Consider the following 18,345-nt stretch of genomic DNA (forward strand, 5'->3'; position numbering starts at 1 on the left):
AGTCTTTTGTATCCGAGAATAAACAATTTTGTCAACTTTAAACTACCTGAATTACGAAACTATCGATTGGAAATTACTCTCTCGAATAAAAGCCATAGGAAACAATTGTAACTGAAACAATTGAATAAGTGAAACAATGTTATTATAATAACGAAAGACCATGACATACAAATACATCGATCTGATACCAGAATATCGATCCCCTTCCAATATTCACCCCGATTTATTTTAGCTTTACCATGCTAAGCAAGAGTTGTGTCCCTTGTTCAGTCAAACTTCCGGTTTTCGTTTAAGTCGAACTATGTGTATCTCGAAATATTTCTCCGGTCCGGCCGACTTCGAGATAACGAGAGTCGACTGTTTATTTCACCTTACTAACAAAATGTTTGTCTTATCTGCTGTTTTGTCATCATTTCTTAACATTAAGTTCGATAAAATATTATTGATCAGTGATCATGAACATCGCATGACATCGTTTAATTATTTCCTGTAAAAAAGGGGGTTGCACGGACAAAGACAAAATTAAATCGTCATTTCACAAACAAGAAAAACAGATTCGCTTAGCTCTCAATCAATTCCAGAAAACTTGGTGAATAATGATCTTCAAGCACAAAAACTGATAAAGAAAAAAAAACAAAAAAACGTCGTACTAAAAAAGTTTCAACACTTGTGTCGAAAAACAGAATAGACTCGTCCACTGGAAAAACGACAATATCTGGTTAATCAGTTATCATGCAATCTGGTTTTTATCCCAATGATCGATATTTTTTGTTATCTTTGAAACAAGAAAATTTCAAATGATTTGTTAATATTCAGTACTTTAATTGATGTATTCCACCTGTACAAGTGCACCATTTGTACAAGTCTATTTCTCTGAGATGATGCATCTTATGGACTGATGACAAATAAGGGAAACAAACTTATTTTGTAATTGGTTTTAAACACAGGTTTCGTTCCGCAAAATTATTTGCGCAATAGACATTTCAAGGTCATTTATAATTAATTTGTCTATTTTTAGAAACGTAAATTGGAAGTTTTATTTTTCACAACAGATAGTGTTATCAACTTTGTTAATGATTAATGCATTTCATTTCATAATAGAAGAAAATTTTAATTATTTTTCAGGGATAATGCATTTATAAGGGTCGGCGGGAATAAAAAATGTGAAAAGTCAATTTTATTTTTAATTTTGAAAATCGGCAAAATCGGGTCAGCGGATCCGTAAACCAACAAATAAAAAAAACGTGGCCTTAACAATGTAATTAAAACGTTTAGCCGATTTTACAGAGTTATCTCCCTGTAGTGTTAGGTACCACCTTAAAGTCCTTTCAGTATCCTCTGGGTTTGTCCTAGTAAGATAAACACTTTCAAAAGTTTGAAAATATCTTGAAATGAGTTTGATCCAGCATACAGCAACTTGAAAGGTAGCAGAGTTTGTTTTTTTGTTAAATTTGTAAAAATTCGACATAACACTTATGATTTCAGGTGTGTTTTGTACAACTACACAGATATTGCTAACTTCCCTACAGTGTTTGGAGAGAATGGTTACATCCTTGATGTTGATGGAAACAAAACACCTACTAATGTCTTTACTGATGTTGTTATCACAAATGAATTAGGACTGAATGCACTTGGTCAATTGGATAAAAACCAGGTAAAAATTGTTATCATATTAAAAAAATAGCCGTGTTTGTAGACTGAAAATTAATTTCAGAAGCTTAAGCAAATGATAGATATCATATCTATAAAAGTTTAAAAAAAAAGAAATTTTGAATTAATTTTTAGATAAACCTGCACATCACAACTTTTTTTTTTATAATTTTCAGAAAGACTTGAACCTGAATTTAGCTGTTCCCAATCCAGGAGATTATGTGTTGGTGTTGAACTATTTTACATTTGCTAACAATTCACAAAACTTGGATGTAAAGGTTACGACTGGAGATGAAGATTACGATGGAGATGTGGTTATTTATAGATGTCAATACAGGTAAATTTCAGTGGTTATTTATAGATGTCAATACAGGTAAATTTCAATATGGTAGATTTAAAAAAGAATTTCAGACTGCATTTATTTTATAATCTTTATATTTATATTGAGAAGACAAATGATCAACCATGATTGTTAACATGATACATGCTAAGTTTTTGTACTTAAAATGATACAAGACATACTAGGACATTTAAAATAACATGTGATGGAAAGTCAGTTAAAATGAACATAAAAAGTCAGGACAGTTAACATTTTTCATTATAAATCAGTTCAGTAAAAATGATAACATTTTAAATCAGGACATTTAGATTGATAGTTATAATGGTACTTAAAAAGGTCAGGACAGTTGAAAAAATTGGTGAAAAATCTGGACATTTAGATTGATAGTTACAATGGTACTTAAAAAGGTCAGGACAGTTGAAATGATATGTGAGAAATCAGGACATTTAGATTGATAGTTACCATGGTACTTAAAAAGGTCAGGACAGTTGAAATGATATGTGAGAAATCAGGACATTTAGATTGATTATTACAATGGTACTCAAAAAGGTCAGGACAGTTGAAATATGTGAGAAATCAGGACATTTAGATTTATAGTTAGTTACAATGGTACTTAAAAGATCAGGACAGTTGAAATGATATGTAAAAATTAGGAAATTCACAATGATAGTTACAATGGTACTTAAAAAGATCAGGACAATTGAAATGATATGTGAGAAATCTGGACATTTAGATTGATACCTGATAAGTTGGTGAGCATGATTATAAGATTTACTGAATTTATTTGCAGTGTCTTGTGTCGTCAAGTAATCACAGATGTGAATGGTATGCCTATGGTAGTCAATATTAAGGATAATGCAGATATCTTACTGACTGGTGACGACAATGTCAATGTAGCTATTGTAAGTAAAACCACTCCAAGTAAGGATTCAATTCAATGTTGGTGACCTTCTGCTGTTGTTTTTAATATGGTCGTTGTTGTCTCTTTGACACATTCCCCATTTCCATTCTCCATTTTATTTAGATTTTTCAAGAGATATTTAATATGAAATGACAAACTATCAACTTTCACCAAAGTGTTAAGCAGAAAAATTTTAAAAGTATTTTTTTTATAAAAGAAAGAGTGATAACAGTGCAATTGATTTTTGAATGTTTTTGATTGAAAAATAGGAAGTCAGAAGACACCTCACACAATATTTAATGCATGTTTGATGTTTTCAGATAGATGATATGGTATTATTACAAATAAAGTATAAGAAATTTCACCCTGTATATAAAGCAATTGATTGTATGTGATTTAAATAAGTCAATATTGATTGATTATAGAAGTCATCAGTAAATGTTTTAGTTTAAAAAAAAACCAACCAAAAATGAGAATTAAATTCGGCAAACTAAATGAAATACAATTATAGATTTGAAAATTCGATCGGGCTAGTTTTTTCCCCAGTTATGACTATTTAATTTCCACTGTCTGCAGATTTGATATATGAGTTTCATTGTTCTTGTAGGGTTCAGTAACAGCGATACCATATGAACAGTGGAGCCATGGATTTATCAGACCACAGATCATATGTATCAGGATTAATGGAATGTATGTACTGAGTGATTACAATAGTATATTAACCTTGAAGTTAATGTTGTCTGTATTTAGTTGAATACATTTTCAACAAACATCAGATGAAATAGAATTAATTGTTACCATTGTATTGCTTATTAGAAATACTGTGCATTCATTTATTTTTCGTAGGTATCAACTTTCGTGGATTGTTGAAACTTGCATTTTCATGGATATTTGATTTCGTGGTTTTGCCAATCTCTGTATACAAAACCTATTAAAACTATGTTATTCTTTAAATATTTGAATTCATTGTTCACCTGAACCCATGAAAAAATTGGTATCCATAACGATTCATAATAATGAATCCACAGTAGATACATTTGTAAGAAGCAGACTCAAATTTTAAGTGATCTTGTTAACAAAATGATTTTAAAAAGTAAGAACAATGACCACTGAAGGATGGGTAACTTTTAAAAAAAACCTAGAACATTAGTATTCTCTTATAGTGGGCATGATTCCATTTAAAAAATAATTGGCCCTGGTTCAAATTCAGGACATTGAAATTTAAAGAATTCTTACTATTATCAAACTCATTTTAAAGTGGCTTTTTTGTAAATTGTTAATATTATATTGTGTTTTATATCAATTGTTTTAAAGAGGAGAGACTCTTATAAATTATTTTTTTTAAATTTTTTTTTTTATATTATTTATATATTTTATATTATGATTATATTGCTTCCGTTTCAGTTGTATCACATCTAGATATTTCATCCCAGTTGGGTCAGTCAGAATAGATTTTGAAGAACCTCCAAACGAAGATCTCAAAGTGGACAGATTTAACTTCCCTAAGGGATTATATGAAGTTGATCCTAACATTGGATTGGTTCGTCTTGATCAACAACAGGTGAGTCCAGATAAAACTTGTCAGATTACGATTGATTGAGCTTAAGTTCAAAGGTTTCAAGTAGTATGATTATTTCATGTAAATTTACTACAAAACAATCATATCGTTTTACACTAGTTATTTTGGGGCCCTTTGTAGCTTGTTGTTCGGTGTGAGCCAAGGCTCCGTGTTGAAGGCCGTACTTTAACCTATAATGGTTTAATTTTTGAATTGTTGTTTGGATGGAGAGTTGTCTCATTGGCACTCACACCACATCTTCAAATATCTATATCAAATATTTATCAGCTGATATGATCTAAAAGATAGTGGAAAGTAACTACAAAACAATCATATCAAATATTTATCAGGTGATATGATCTAAAAGATAGTGGAAAGTGACGAAGATAGATCTTGACAGTTGCCTGAAAACCAAATTCTGCTTGTATGAAGGAGTATATTTTTTCAATTCATCTAATAGAAAAAGGAAAAAAGTAGATGAAACATACCAATAAGTGTCATACTTCCTGTAAACATAAAAAACTCTTTGAGTATATGAAAAAGAAGATGTGGTATGATTGCCTATGAGACAACTATCCACAAAAGACCAAAATGACACAGACATTAACAACTATATGTCACCTTAAGGCCTTCAACAATGAGCAAAACCCATACCGCATAGTCAGCTATAAAAGGCCCTGATAAGGCAATGTAAAACAATTCAAACGAGAAAACTAACAGCCTTATTTATTTTAAAAAAATGAAGTAAGTTATTTCAGATTTTATTGAGTTTTAGTGGTAGTAATCCTTGACAGTGTTGATGTGAAATAGAATGGCAACAAGCGTTATTAAATATTTTGCCTTTTCATCTCAAAATATGTCATTTATATATTTCTTGAATCCTATCTGAAATAGCTTTGATTCTAATTGGGGTGTAGATGAATTATATAATTTACAGACTTAGTGGTTTTTGTTTTCCATCATAATTCTTAAGAATGAAAATAATAAATTACTGATGAATAATGTTTATTTTCAGACCAATATTACCATAGAGGGAATGATCCGGGATCCAGGCAGGTTCTTTTTCCTAGTACATTTCTACATGCCTGGAGAAGTTGGAATAGATATACCAGTTAACATACATGTAGATAATCAGGATTATAGTGGTAAGCATATTCTGAAATTAAATTCTGCATGGGAGACAACTTATGGTAGATGACTATGCCTGAATTTTTCATTGGTAGAAAAAATCTGTGTTTGGAATTAAACAGATGATCAAAATTTATTTAAATTTGTATTTATAATTGCAATAAAACAAAGATGTGCAATTGGGGCCAATTGTGATGTGTCAGTATTCTAGTTAAACTTGTCAATTTCAGGTATGTTCCGCCCTAGATTCTGTCCCACATTATCTGGATGTCGAGGACTCATTACATTTGATGATGACCTTAGAAATAAGATCATTGGAGGAACGGATGGTAAAATCAGAATCAGTTTCAATAACACAAGTGGAAAGACAATATGGGTGGTAAGTATGAGATAGCAGACGACAAGGCAGAGATATTTGAAAGATGTAAAGCTGATTTTGGCCCAAGAATGTCAAGTTTTTGAGAATTAATTCAAATTTGTACACAATTAAACATATGTATACAATCAACAAAAGCATTTGAATAACACAAAATTGTCGATGTTATGACATCACTATTGCATCTTAGTATGTGCCTTTTTCCTGGAACTAAGAAAAATGTTCAATTTAAGCAGTTTTCCATCAGTATTTGCTTTGTGGAACCATTGTGTGCCATCATGAAAAAAAAACAATGATTTAAGAGACACTTTATTGTAGTTTTACATAATCTCACCAAAAATTGAATTGTGTCTAGTGTGTGCACATACTTTTCCAATCCAAAATATACTTGGATGTAAAACATAGAAAATATGGACATTCTACAAAATAAAAAAAAATAATTTTTTTTTGCAATCATCACTTTCATTCAAATTTGAATTTTCCAATTATTTTCTAGATATTTAGTATCCAGTTGATAATATGTTGAACTCATATTTGTATGATTAAAATTAATTTATGTTTTCTTTCAGGATTATGTTCTAATAATACCATCAAGTAGTTATGATTCAAAACACTTGAACTTACAACCTATTGACCACTCAGTCGAGTTCTTAAAGGAATGTATTGGTCCAGGATTTGAACTTATGTAAGTATTTTTATCCAAACAATATATAAGTTATCTTTTTCACATTTAATAGAGGATTGATTACATACCACTGATCTTTGAATTATATTACCTGACTGCAAATGAAGCAAGGATTTCACTGGTATCTCTTGAAACTATGGAAAACATCCCTGTAAAATTCATTTTCTGGTGAACCAGGACTTTTTAAAAATTGTCAACATTAAAAGGAGTTTAAAAAAACATCTTGAGTATAATTTTGAAAACAACTTCCAGTACTACAAGCATAGATACCAACCATTATGATATTTCCGTAATTTTTCTGATTTTGCAATTAAAACTCACTATTACAGTCAAAGTCAAATAGTTAAGGATTACCAGTCATTGCCTTTCAATTTGTAAAACGCAAATTTTTATCATTTCTGTACCAGCCTTGTCTGGTATTTAGAAAACGCCAATGTAATACTTCCGGTTTCTCGGGAGTTATCGACCTATTGTTTGTTAACTAACTGACTTGCAGAGAGGCAAGCTTGCATTTCATGAAGTAGCTTTCCCCCTTTCTCTACTTCTTGACAAAACAAAATGTACGAGTCGAGAACGTCTGAACAATTAATGAATGGAATACATATTGCAGATCACATGTTAGTGCACATTAGTTTGCACCACTAGTCAGTAATTTTTTTTGTAAATGCACGTTTTTGAATGATTACTGAAAACTTTTCAAAATTACGTAAAATTTGATAGATTGTTTCTGATTGTGTCAAATTGGGGTTGGCATCTATGTATAAGGATGATCAGAATTTTCCTTTTTATTTTTAGAAACAATTCCCAGTTTTGTAAAGATGGTGTGTTTACCTTGACAACAGATTTTAACAATGGAGCCATTTCTTGTGACTGTAATTATGATGGGTCACTGAGTTTTGACTGTAATCAGTTTGGTGGACAATGTCAGTGTCGTCAGAATGTGATTGGACGTAGATGTGAATTGTGTGAGGAGGGTTACTATGGATTCCCAAGATGCACCAGTAAGAACATTTTAAAATTATCAACTATGTGGCATGTGGCAAAGCAAAATATTTAAAGTTTAATTATTGAGAAATGACATAATTTATAGATTATTTAGTATTATTTCTCATACAATATTCACCCTGTTAATTGAACAATTGCATGTATGTTCAATTGGCAAAAAAAAAAAGGATTTATTTGCATCCATTTTGGTAACTATAACAGTTTTTCAATCATTTTGTCTAAACAAAAATTCATAATGATATCAGTAGATTTACATTTGCAATTAGTCCGTCACACATTACATTGTAACTTACACTGTGTGTTTTTTAAGTAAGTTGTCTTCCAAGACAGATATAGGATCATATAGAGAAGACCAGATTCCATCTTTTATTTTTATGAAGGAACTGCCATGGTTGACATAGAATAGTTGGAGGAATATGTGCCATAGGACATTACTATGTTAGTTTAAAAAAAAAAAGAAGCATAAATTGAATGATTATGTATGATGACTTACCCTCTCTGTATTTTTCTCCCTACAGAATGTGATTGTCCATTCGGAACCTGCCATCCACTTACTGGTGACTGTATCTGTCCACCCAATGTTGTAGGAGCTAGATGTGATCAGTGTGCACCAGCTACTTATGGCTATGACTCCCTGGTTGGATGCACAGTCAGTATTTATGCTCATTCTCCACCTAATTATTAAAAAACAGACATTTTTACATTGATACATATATACTTATTTCAAATTCTTGTATTGTTGCAGTAGGGGGTATCTTTGTTTTATCGTGCAATGCAAAACTTGAATTAATGAAAGAAAAGTTATTCTGGCAAATTTCAGTCTGTGAATAATAGATCCTGTTCTGAAAACACAGTCAAACTTAATCATATATTGATAAAATTTTGATGAAGATTGAGAAATGATACAAATGTTTACAAATTAGAAAAATGAAGAAAAAAACTAACCAATTCTGTCTGTAAAAATGTAAAACTTAAATTTTTGTTACAGGAATGTAAATGTAACATAGATGGTATTGTATATGGAGACTTGAACTGTGACCAGACAACTGGAGGATGCAAGTAAGTTCATGTACAATTTAGGCCTTGAGATGTTTATAAAGAAATATTAATGATAATCATTATAAAAATATCAATGAAAGGGGAAAAAATTAGTCAGTGTTATAAAATTGGGGTAAAAAAAAAATCTCTTTTTCTCGATCAGAAGCAAATGTTAGCTAGTTGGAACACCATCATCTCTTGCACAAACTTGGTTCTAGTGAAACTTTGTGAAATATTTAAGTGCATAATTGTGACAAAAATAAAATGGGAATTCTGTATTGATCTTTTCAGCTGCAAGGAGAATATAATAAATCGTAAATGTGACCATTGTAAGATTGGATACCACACTTTCCCTGCCTGTGAACAATGTAACTGTAATGAACTTGGAACGATAGAAACTGTGTGTGATGCTATGTCAGGCCAGTGTGAATGCAAGGTAAGGAGACAGACTTTATATTAATGTTTTGGGTCAGTTTTTAGATGAAAATGTTATAACTCAAATAATGAAAAATATGCTTTTCAATTAAAAACTTTAAGCTCGTATCATTATGAGTGCTGGTTCAAGTTTTCAATACTGTGTTTATGAACATTGGTAACTTTAAAAAAAAGATTGTAGGATTTTTTTTTACTGTAATACAGCTTGAATCATTCATCATTTCTATTTTTGAATTAGAAAAGTTGAGGTGGTTGTATAAAATCAACAGTAGAACTTCATAAGTAATATTTACACCCCCCCCCCCCCCCCCCCCCCCCAACACACACAATCACACACACTGTGGGAGTACTTTATTTATGTAAACTACAATCTGATATTGCTACCATTTTTTCAATTTTCAGTGATGACTTTAATGTATATTGCAATATTTATTTTCTAGACAAACGTTGCACCGCCATATTGTGACAGATGTCAGCCAGGATCATATCACCTTGACCCAAGGAACCCTAAAGGTTGTTTAGAGTGTTTCTGTTTTGGCACCACAAGGACATGTCAGAGTACAGTCATGTACTGGGATGATGTAAGGAGTTATTTAAATAGATGTTAATGGTCCATGCATATTAAACTTTATCACTTCAAGAAACTTAAACCAAACTTTGTCAATAATAAGGGCTTATCATCACAGTTCATGAAATGTTAAATTTGGTAATCACAGGAAATAAAATAAAAATATAACTTAAAGCTACAGTTTAACGCCATCACTTTTCATAAAAAGCGATGATTTAAAACCTTAATCATGGAACCTTCTTCAACAATTCAAAAGGTGTTACGAGAAATGCACAATACACAAGTCTCTCATAATAAATCCATGATATAAGGAATCAAGGAAAGCAAATTTCCACAATCATGAGAGATGAAAATAGCCCGTTAGCCCCCTCAATGATATTCTTACAGTAAATAACTGTTAATAATTCAAATATTGCAGTTTTTTCCTAATTTGGCAAAATAAACTTTATGAATAGAGAAATTTTGTTATAAGTAAGTGTTTTCTTTCATGTTTAATTGTTGGAAGTAACATCTGTAATTTGAGGGATTTCTGTGAGAACACAATTTTTTTACCAAGTTTTATATTGAAATTATTGCCCTAGGACAGATAAAATAAGTGTATAGACAGGAAACATTGTATAGCTAGTACTTTATTCTATTACAGGTGGAAGATATGTCTAACTGGGATGTAACCAATGTACAGGAAGGTGCTCTGCGTGAAGCTGGCACAATAATAGCAGTATTGGATGCTGTTAACAAAACCATAGACCCCAACCAACCAATGTACTGGATAGCACCTGCTCCATACTTAGGAAATAAGGTATCAATTATGGACTAATCAACCAATTAATTTTATAGCTTTTGTTGCATACATTAGATGAAAGACTTCATGGAATCTTGTTAGCCAGTAAGGCGATAATCAAAGAAATAAATTATCTACAATAGAGCCATTTGTAGCTTCCAATTGTTACCTTCAGATTGTAAACAATTAAAGATATTTTGGTAATTTATGGCTGTCCTTGTTTTCTATTCCTAACTAGTTAAACATGAAAAAATATTAGTGGAACCTCTACAAAATTTTGTATTAATTTATTAATATTAATTAATTTGCATAATTTGACAACACTGCATACCAAGGTATCCACTTCAGGGACTCTATCAAAATGATTCACACAGGCGTTGGTTCACCTCATGGAGTTTAATTTATTAATTATTAATTAATTCTTGGAAGTTTTCTCATTTGTAGCCTATGAAATTTTGGAAGATAACTGTATCTTGCATTTGACAATTCCAGTGTTTTCTCTGCATAAGAACCAGTCATAAAATATTTGTTTTAAAAGTGATATTTATTTCAGCTAAGATCATATGGAGGTAAATTGAAGTTCCAGTCAATCTATATGTTACCCAGAGAAGATCCTACCATATCTGAACAAATGACAGCTAATATGGATGTTATAATCAAGGTTGGTATATTTATTTGATCAGGATCGGAATAGGTTACATTATGCATCTTAGTCTGCCTAAACTTAAGTTAAAAGATATCTTGTAATGGTTAAATAAAAATGATAAATTATAGATATACTGATTGTATGAATCCATGAAGGGTAAAGTCAGATTAACAGCTAATTATGGAATGATATATATTTGTCTTTTGTTTACATAACGAAAGTCATTGAAATAAAAGACATTGATATAATATTTTCAGTATGCAGGGAATTAACAATTAAGATTTTGATACTTTATTATTTGAACTGACTGAGAGTTTTTTTTCTCTATTAATAGTTATTTTACTATTTGAAATACACTTCTACTTGTTATGTGTTAAACTAGCTCATTATAGAAACTAATGGCAAAAAGAAAGAAAATATAATGTATTAATGAACTTTATTTGACATTTTTCAGGGACACAACATGACTATTTATCACACCTTTACATCAGTTCCTCAGCCAAGTACCATGTTTAATTATGAATTGGAGATATCTGAGGTAAGTACCATGGCAATGATATAATTTGTCATATTGACCTTCAGCAATGAGGTAAAAGTATATTCAAAGATTTTGATAGGTCAATTTCCAATTAGCTAAGATGTTATATTTTTATACGACCGCAAATTTTGAAAAAAATTTCGTCGTATATTGCTAATACTTTTAGTTTTCACACTCTAACTTTAGTAAAAGTTAATAGAAATCTATGAAATTTTGACACAAGGTTTATGACCACAAAAGAAAGGTTGGGATTGATTTTGGGAGTTTTGGTTTCAACAGTTTAGGAATTAGGGGCCAAAAAAGGGCCCAAATAAGCATTATTCTTGGTTTTCGCACAATAACTTTGGTTTAAGTAAATAGAAATCAATGAAATTTAAATACAATGTTAATGACCACAAAAGGAAGGTTGGTATTGATATTGGGAGTTTAGGTCCCAACAGTTTAGGAATAAGGGGCCAAAAAGGGACCCAAATAAGCATTTTTCTTGGTTTTTGCACCATAACGTTAGTATAAGTAAAAAGAAATCTATGAAATTTAAACACAAGGTTTATGAAAACAGTTTAGGAAAAAGGGGCCCAAAGGGTCCAAAATTAAACTTTGTTTGATTTCATCAAAATTGAATAATTGGGGTTCTTTGATATGCCGAATCTAACTGTGTATGTAGATTTTTAACTTTTAGTCATGTTTTCAAATTGGTCTACATTAAGGTCCAAAGGGTCCAAAATTAAACTTCGTTTGATTTTGACAAAAAATGAATCGGTTGGGTTCTTTGATATGTTGAATCTAAAAATGTACTTAGATTCTTGATTATTGGCCCAGTTTTCAAGTTGGTCCAAATCTGGGTCCAAAATTAAACTTTATTTGATTTCATCAAAAATTGAATAAATGGGGTTCGTTGATATGCCAAATCTAACTGTGTATGAAGATTCTTCATTTTTGGTCTGTTTCAAATTGGCCTACATTAAGGTCCAAAGGGTCCATAATTAAACTAAGTTTGATTTTAACAAAAATTAAATTCTTGGGCCTCAATGATATGCTGAATCTAAACATGTACTTAGATTTTTGATTATGGGCCCAGTTTTCAAGTTGGTCCAAATCAGGATCTAAAATTATTATATTAAGTATTGTGCAATAGCAAGTCTTTTCAATTGCACAGTATTGTGCAATGGCAAGAAATATCTAATTTCACAATATTGTGAAATAGCAAATTATTTTTTTTTGCGGTCGTATAAAGCTACGCCCTGCGGAGCATCTGGTTTTTGCTTGAAAAAAAATCTTTATTTTTGGGCTAAGATTTTTTTATTAAGTAAAAATAATTTAATTGTTGAATCTGGCTTCTATTTTGATAAACCAACCCTTTATAATGAATGAGCAGTTCCTTTATAACTGTACAGAGAATATCAGAGGTATATAATGAATTTTCTTTACAGTTATATATACAGTTTTCAAAACCAAGATTGGAATAGTCTCTGACTTTCTGAGATAATTGATCTCATTACTATTATATTACAGCAAAATGCATTGAGTGTGTAGGTCAAGGTAATATCTCTGGTAAGCTTGCTTGCTACCTGAACCCTAGTCATTATTAGAAAGGTACTTTATCAAACTTGAAAATGACTTGATGGTTCAGCTAACAAGTAACCAAACCAAACTTATTACCTTTACCTACACACTCAATGCATTTTGCTGTAATATAATCTTTTAAATAATGTGTCTGCTTTGAATGATTTCTTCCATTCTTCTAAAACGGATTACAGAATTGATTTAGGTATATTACTTTCAAATTATTTGTTAAAAAATTATTATATTTGTAGAATAAGTTCCGTGATGCTGATACAGAATTGAGTATTACCAGAGAACAACTATATGATATCTTGATTGATGTTGATGCTCTCCATATTGTAGCCAATCATTATAGTTCTCCTGGTGAAGCAAGGTATTTCTTTTCTTTATACTGTCATTACTGTAAAAGTTGTTCTCTTTATAAATTATGTTTCTAAACATTGTAAATATTTTTCTATAAATTAATTTTTAAGGCCCAGTTTGGAAAATATGTCAGTTAAAGTTTGATAAGTATGGTTGCTATTACAGAAATCAATCTTCTTTATCTATTTAAAAACACATTTAAAGAGATTAGCAGATCAACTTAAAAAATTCACAAAAACTTGACACATGTCTCTGTGCAGAATAAAAGTTTTACGTTCTTATTTGTTTGTTCCACATATAAACTTAAGGTTAACTGGAATAATTTTATTAATATAAGATCTTCCACTGGTAAGATTAGCATGTATATTTAAGTTTGTTAGACAATAATCAGAAATATTTATTCATAACCTTTAGATTAATGGAAGTGAAGATGGAGTATGCCACAGAAGATGGAGCAGGAGAACAAGCTGTGTCTGTTGAACAATGTCAATGTCCAGTGGGCTACACAGGAACTTCTTGTGAGGTAAAACAGAGGCGCAGGATACCAAAGGGGTATTCAAACCCATAAAAAAAGTATAATGCAATGGCAACAAAACAAAAAAATTAAAAACAAACAGTCTTTAAATGAGCTTTCTTCCACACACAGGAACTTCTTGTGAGGTAAAACAGAGGCGCAGGATACCAAAGGGGTATTCAAACCCATGAAAAAGTATAATGCAATGGCAAAAAAACAAAAAAAATAAAAACAAACAGTCTTTAAATGAGCTTTCTTCCACACACAGGAACTTCTTATGAGGTAAAACAGAGGCGCAGGATACCACAGCAGAATTCAAACTCATAAGAAAAAGTATTATGCAATGGAGAAAGACAAAAAATAATAAGGGATTAAAAGACAGTCTAAAAAGCTTTCTCCCTATAACTACACACATTACTCAGAGAAAACCCTTCCGTAGAATAAAAATATGCCTGCTTGATGTTAATGAGATTTTACCAAATAATTTTATGGATAAATTGAAAAGACCTAGCTAGTTTCTGTTATAAATTGCCAAAGTGAGGTTTTGTGGGTGATGAGAAATTTATGGGATATAAAAACTTGGTGTTGATGATTTTAATAATATATTCCATTTATAAAAATAGGTCATTTATACTATATGCATTCAATATCTGGTATTGAAAAAAACAGGATGAGAAACACTGGTCTTTATTTGAAATATGATAAATTTTATTATTTCAGAGTTGTGAGACAGGATTTTATAGAATAAAGTCTACACCATACCTGGGAACATGTGTACCATGTAGATGTAATGGACACGCTGATACCTGTGATTCATTGACAGGTGTTTGTGAGGTGAGTAGTCTAAAAAGTAAAATCTCAAAAATACTGAACTTAGAGGAAAATCAATTCAGAAAGTTCATAATCACTTTGCAAAATCAAACAACAAAACGCATCAAAAACGAATGGTCAAGAACTGTCATATTCCTGACTTGGTACAGGCATTTTCAAATGTAGAAAAAGGTGGATTAAACCTGGTTCTATAGCGCTAACCCTCTCACTTTAATGACAGCCTCATCAAATTCCGTATCATGATTAAGGAACATGTGAATATACATAATGGATTTTTTTTGGCAAATGTATATTGCCATTTGAATTCTACAGGATTTATAAACCAAGAATTATTTGCTGATGAATTTTTTTGAGGAACAAAATTGATGAATTTCATTTTTACACGGATGAAATTTTGCTTATGAATTACAGTGAATACATTCTTTCTAAAAGTAAACAAAAATGTATTCTGAGCTGTTTTTAGTATTGTCAGTTATTAATACGACACTACATTACATAAAAAAATGGAAATCACACAAAATTCTATTTAAAGATTAATATAGTAATTAGACTTGTGATAGAGTTTTCTTTTTCTTTTCCACATTTATGAGTTTTACTGACTCTGTGGTCTCTTTGTAATAAGATATTTTTAAAAATAGCTTTTTGAAATGTAACATAGGAAAATGGTGACAAAACATCAAAAATTTAGACATTATATAAAATTTTATTTAAGCTTGTATACTATAATTTATTAGAAGTATCATTTGAAGTGTTGACATCTGTTTTCTAGACTTGCAGAGACAACACCTTCGGAGATCACTGTGACCAATGTTTACCTGGTCACTATGGTGACCCAGCAACTGAACCATGCCGGATTTGTAGCTGTCCCATTGCTTCTGCTTCTAACAAGTACGAGCTTTTTTATTTCATAAATATATGTACTAGAACAGTGTAAAATGAAAGTTGCAATTCAGAAATATTTTATCAATTCACTTCACTAGAAACATTCATGTGATGTTACACTTCATTTTGTTGTTGCAAATAAGTTATTGTTAAGTTTAAAGTAAGTTGCAGTAATTAAATTGCTGTAGTTTTACCATTTATTGTTTTTTATGTATGATAATTGATTAATGTAATATTTTCGTGCGATTGTTTGAGATTTTCCCTTGTAGTTTAATTCTTGCTTCTAACTGGGTTAGTAGAGGGGTAAACTGCTTGACAATTTATGATTGTGTATCTTATAATTTTTATGTGAATAGCACTGTATATATTTGAAACTATTTTGCCACAAGGTATGATGGTGTATGTATTGATATATTGTAGTTTTGCTACTAGCTGTGATGTATACAACGGCCAGTTATATTCCTGTCAATGTAAAGAAGGCTACACTGGTACCTATTGTGAGAGGTAAGTAACTGGTACCTTTTGTGAGAGGTAGTAACAGTCAGTTGAACAAACAAATAATTTGACTGTGCTTTTTTATACACCCGTCAAAATTTTGACAGACGTATTATGGTATACACATGTCCGGTGTCCGTCCGTCTGTCTGTCTGTCCAGCGTAAACATGTCGCACCGTAACTTGAGAACGACTTATCCAAATTTCATGAAACTTAATACAGTTGTTTCTTATGATGGTCAAATAATCTGTATACTTTTTGGTGAAAATTAGATTTAAACTTTTTGATTAAGGGCACTTTGTAACTAAAACAGGGGGGTGTTTTTTTCACATGTCGCACTGTATCTCAAAAATGATTCTTGATTATGGCTTAAAACTTTTAACACTTTTTAGTTATATTTATCTGAATATCTGTATACTTTTTAGTGATGATTCAAAATTTTGTTTTTGAGTAATTGAGTAATTTGTAAAAAAGGAGGAGTTTTTTTTACATGTCGCGCCATATCTCAAAATAGATTTAAGATTATTGCTACAAACTTTACACATGTCTTTGTTATATTAATCTTAAGATCTGTATACTTTTTGATGATGATTCAAAATTTCATTTTTGAGTGATTGAGTATTTTGTAAAAAAGGGGGAGGTTTTTTTTTACATGTTGTGCTGTATCTCTATAACAATTTATGATTTTTGCTTAAAACTTTACACACTTCTTTGTTATATTGATCTAAAGATCTGTATACTTTTTAGTGATGATTCAAAATTTTATTTTTGAGTTATTGAGTATTTTGTTAAATAGGGGAGTTTTTTTTTACATGTCGTGCCATATCTCAAAAATAATTTATGATTATTGCTTAAAACTTTACACACTTCTTTGTTATATTAATCTAAAGATCTGTATTCTTTTTGGTTTTGATTCAAAATTTTATTTTAGTGATATTTAGTTTTTTGTAAAAAAAAACCAGGGTGGGGGGTTTCCCGCTGTGTCTCAAAAACTATATATATGGTTATTGCTTAAAACTTTCTCAGAAACTATTTATGATTATTGCATATAACTTCCACATAAGACGTCAGGCGTATCATGAGCTCATGGCGCAGCTGTTTATTGTTGATGTAACTGCACTCAAATTTGCAATACATTTTCGTCAAGCCTTCTTATGTCCAAAAAGCGACACATGGTAATCCTTCTTTCCGTCAGCATCCACAAATATTCATTCTGTGGTTCAAGATTTTGAAATTTTAATAACTTTCTTAAACTATCCTGTATTTCTACCAAACTCGTACAGAAGCTTGTTTATGATCATAAGATGGTATCCAGAAATAAATTAAAAAAAAAAAATCCTGTTTATCTATATTTGACTTATAAATGGACTTAGTTTTTCTGCCAGCCAACATTACATTCACTCTGTGGTTAAAGTTTTTAATATTCTAATGACTTTCATAAACTATCCTGGATTTCTACCAAACTTGGACAGAAGCTTGTTTATGATCAAAAGCTAGTATGCAGAAGGAAATTTTGTAAACATATTTCCAGTTTTTGTCGAGCCTGCAACTTTTGTTGCAGAAAGCTCGACATAGGGATAGTGATCCGGCGGCGGTGTCAGCTTACTTCTTAAAAGCTTTATATTTTAGAAGGTGGAAGACCTGGATGCTTCGTAATTTGTATATGGATGCCTTATGTTACAAAGTTTTTGTTAGTCACATGTCCAATGTCCTTGACCTCATTTTCATGGTTCAGTGACAACTTGAAAAAGAAGTAAAATTGTTTTGTAATGTTAAATTCTCTCTTATTATAAGTAATAGGATAACTATATTTGGTATGTGCATACCTTTCACGGTCCTCATCTCTTGACCTCGACCTCATTTCATGGATCAGTGAACAAGGTTAAGTTTTGGTGGTCAAGTCCATATCTCAGATACTATAAGCAATAGGTCTAGTATATTTGGTGTATGGAAGCACTGTAAGGTGTACATGTCTAACTGGCAGGTGTCATCTGACCTTGACCTCATTTTTATAGGTTGAGTGGTTATAGTTAAGTTTTTGTGTTTTG

General features: G+C 31.0%; 1 protein-coding gene across 2 annotated transcripts in view; it reads left to right on the forward strand.

Annotated features, from left to right (window-relative positions):
- LOC134721244 (laminin-like protein epi-1) overlaps positions 1–18,345 on the forward strand; it is a 75,768-nt gene that overhangs the window by 24,051 nt on the left and 33,372 nt on the right. For both annotated transcript variants that reach the window (XM_063584075.1, XM_063584085.1), the window contains exons 19-39: positions 1,486–1,654; positions 1,827–1,987; positions 2,781–2,892; positions 3,499–3,581; positions 4,296–4,452; positions 5,465–5,594; positions 5,808–5,956; positions 6,523–6,638; positions 7,434–7,639; positions 8,162–8,292; positions 8,632–8,702; positions 8,973–9,117; positions 9,557–9,697; positions 10,328–10,483; positions 11,019–11,126; positions 11,566–11,649; positions 13,464–13,585; positions 13,990–14,098; positions 14,810–14,923; positions 15,690–15,808; positions 16,223–16,306. In XM_063584075.1, the coding sequence (XP_063440145.1) occupies positions 1,486–1,654; positions 1,827–1,987; positions 2,781–2,892; positions 3,499–3,581; positions 4,296–4,452; positions 5,465–5,594; positions 5,808–5,956; positions 6,523–6,638; positions 7,434–7,639; positions 8,162–8,292; positions 8,632–8,702; positions 8,973–9,117; positions 9,557–9,697; positions 10,328–10,483; positions 11,019–11,126; positions 11,566–11,649; positions 13,464–13,585; positions 13,990–14,098; positions 14,810–14,923; positions 15,690–15,808; positions 16,223–16,306 (2,667 nt within the window). The remainder of the gene's footprint in view (positions 1–1,485; positions 1,655–1,826; positions 1,988–2,780; positions 2,893–3,498; positions 3,582–4,295; positions 4,453–5,464; positions 5,595–5,807; positions 5,957–6,522; positions 6,639–7,433; positions 7,640–8,161; positions 8,293–8,631; positions 8,703–8,972; positions 9,118–9,556; positions 9,698–10,327; positions 10,484–11,018; positions 11,127–11,565; positions 11,650–13,463; positions 13,586–13,989; positions 14,099–14,809; positions 14,924–15,689; positions 15,809–16,222; positions 16,307–18,345) is intronic.

Source organism: Mytilus trossulus, chromosome 1 (assembly GCF_036588685.1).
Source record: "Mytilus trossulus isolate FHL-02 chromosome 1, PNRI_Mtr1.1.1.hap1, whole genome shotgun sequence".
NCBI lineage: Eukaryota > Metazoa > Mollusca > Bivalvia > Mytilida > Mytilidae > Mytilus > Mytilus trossulus.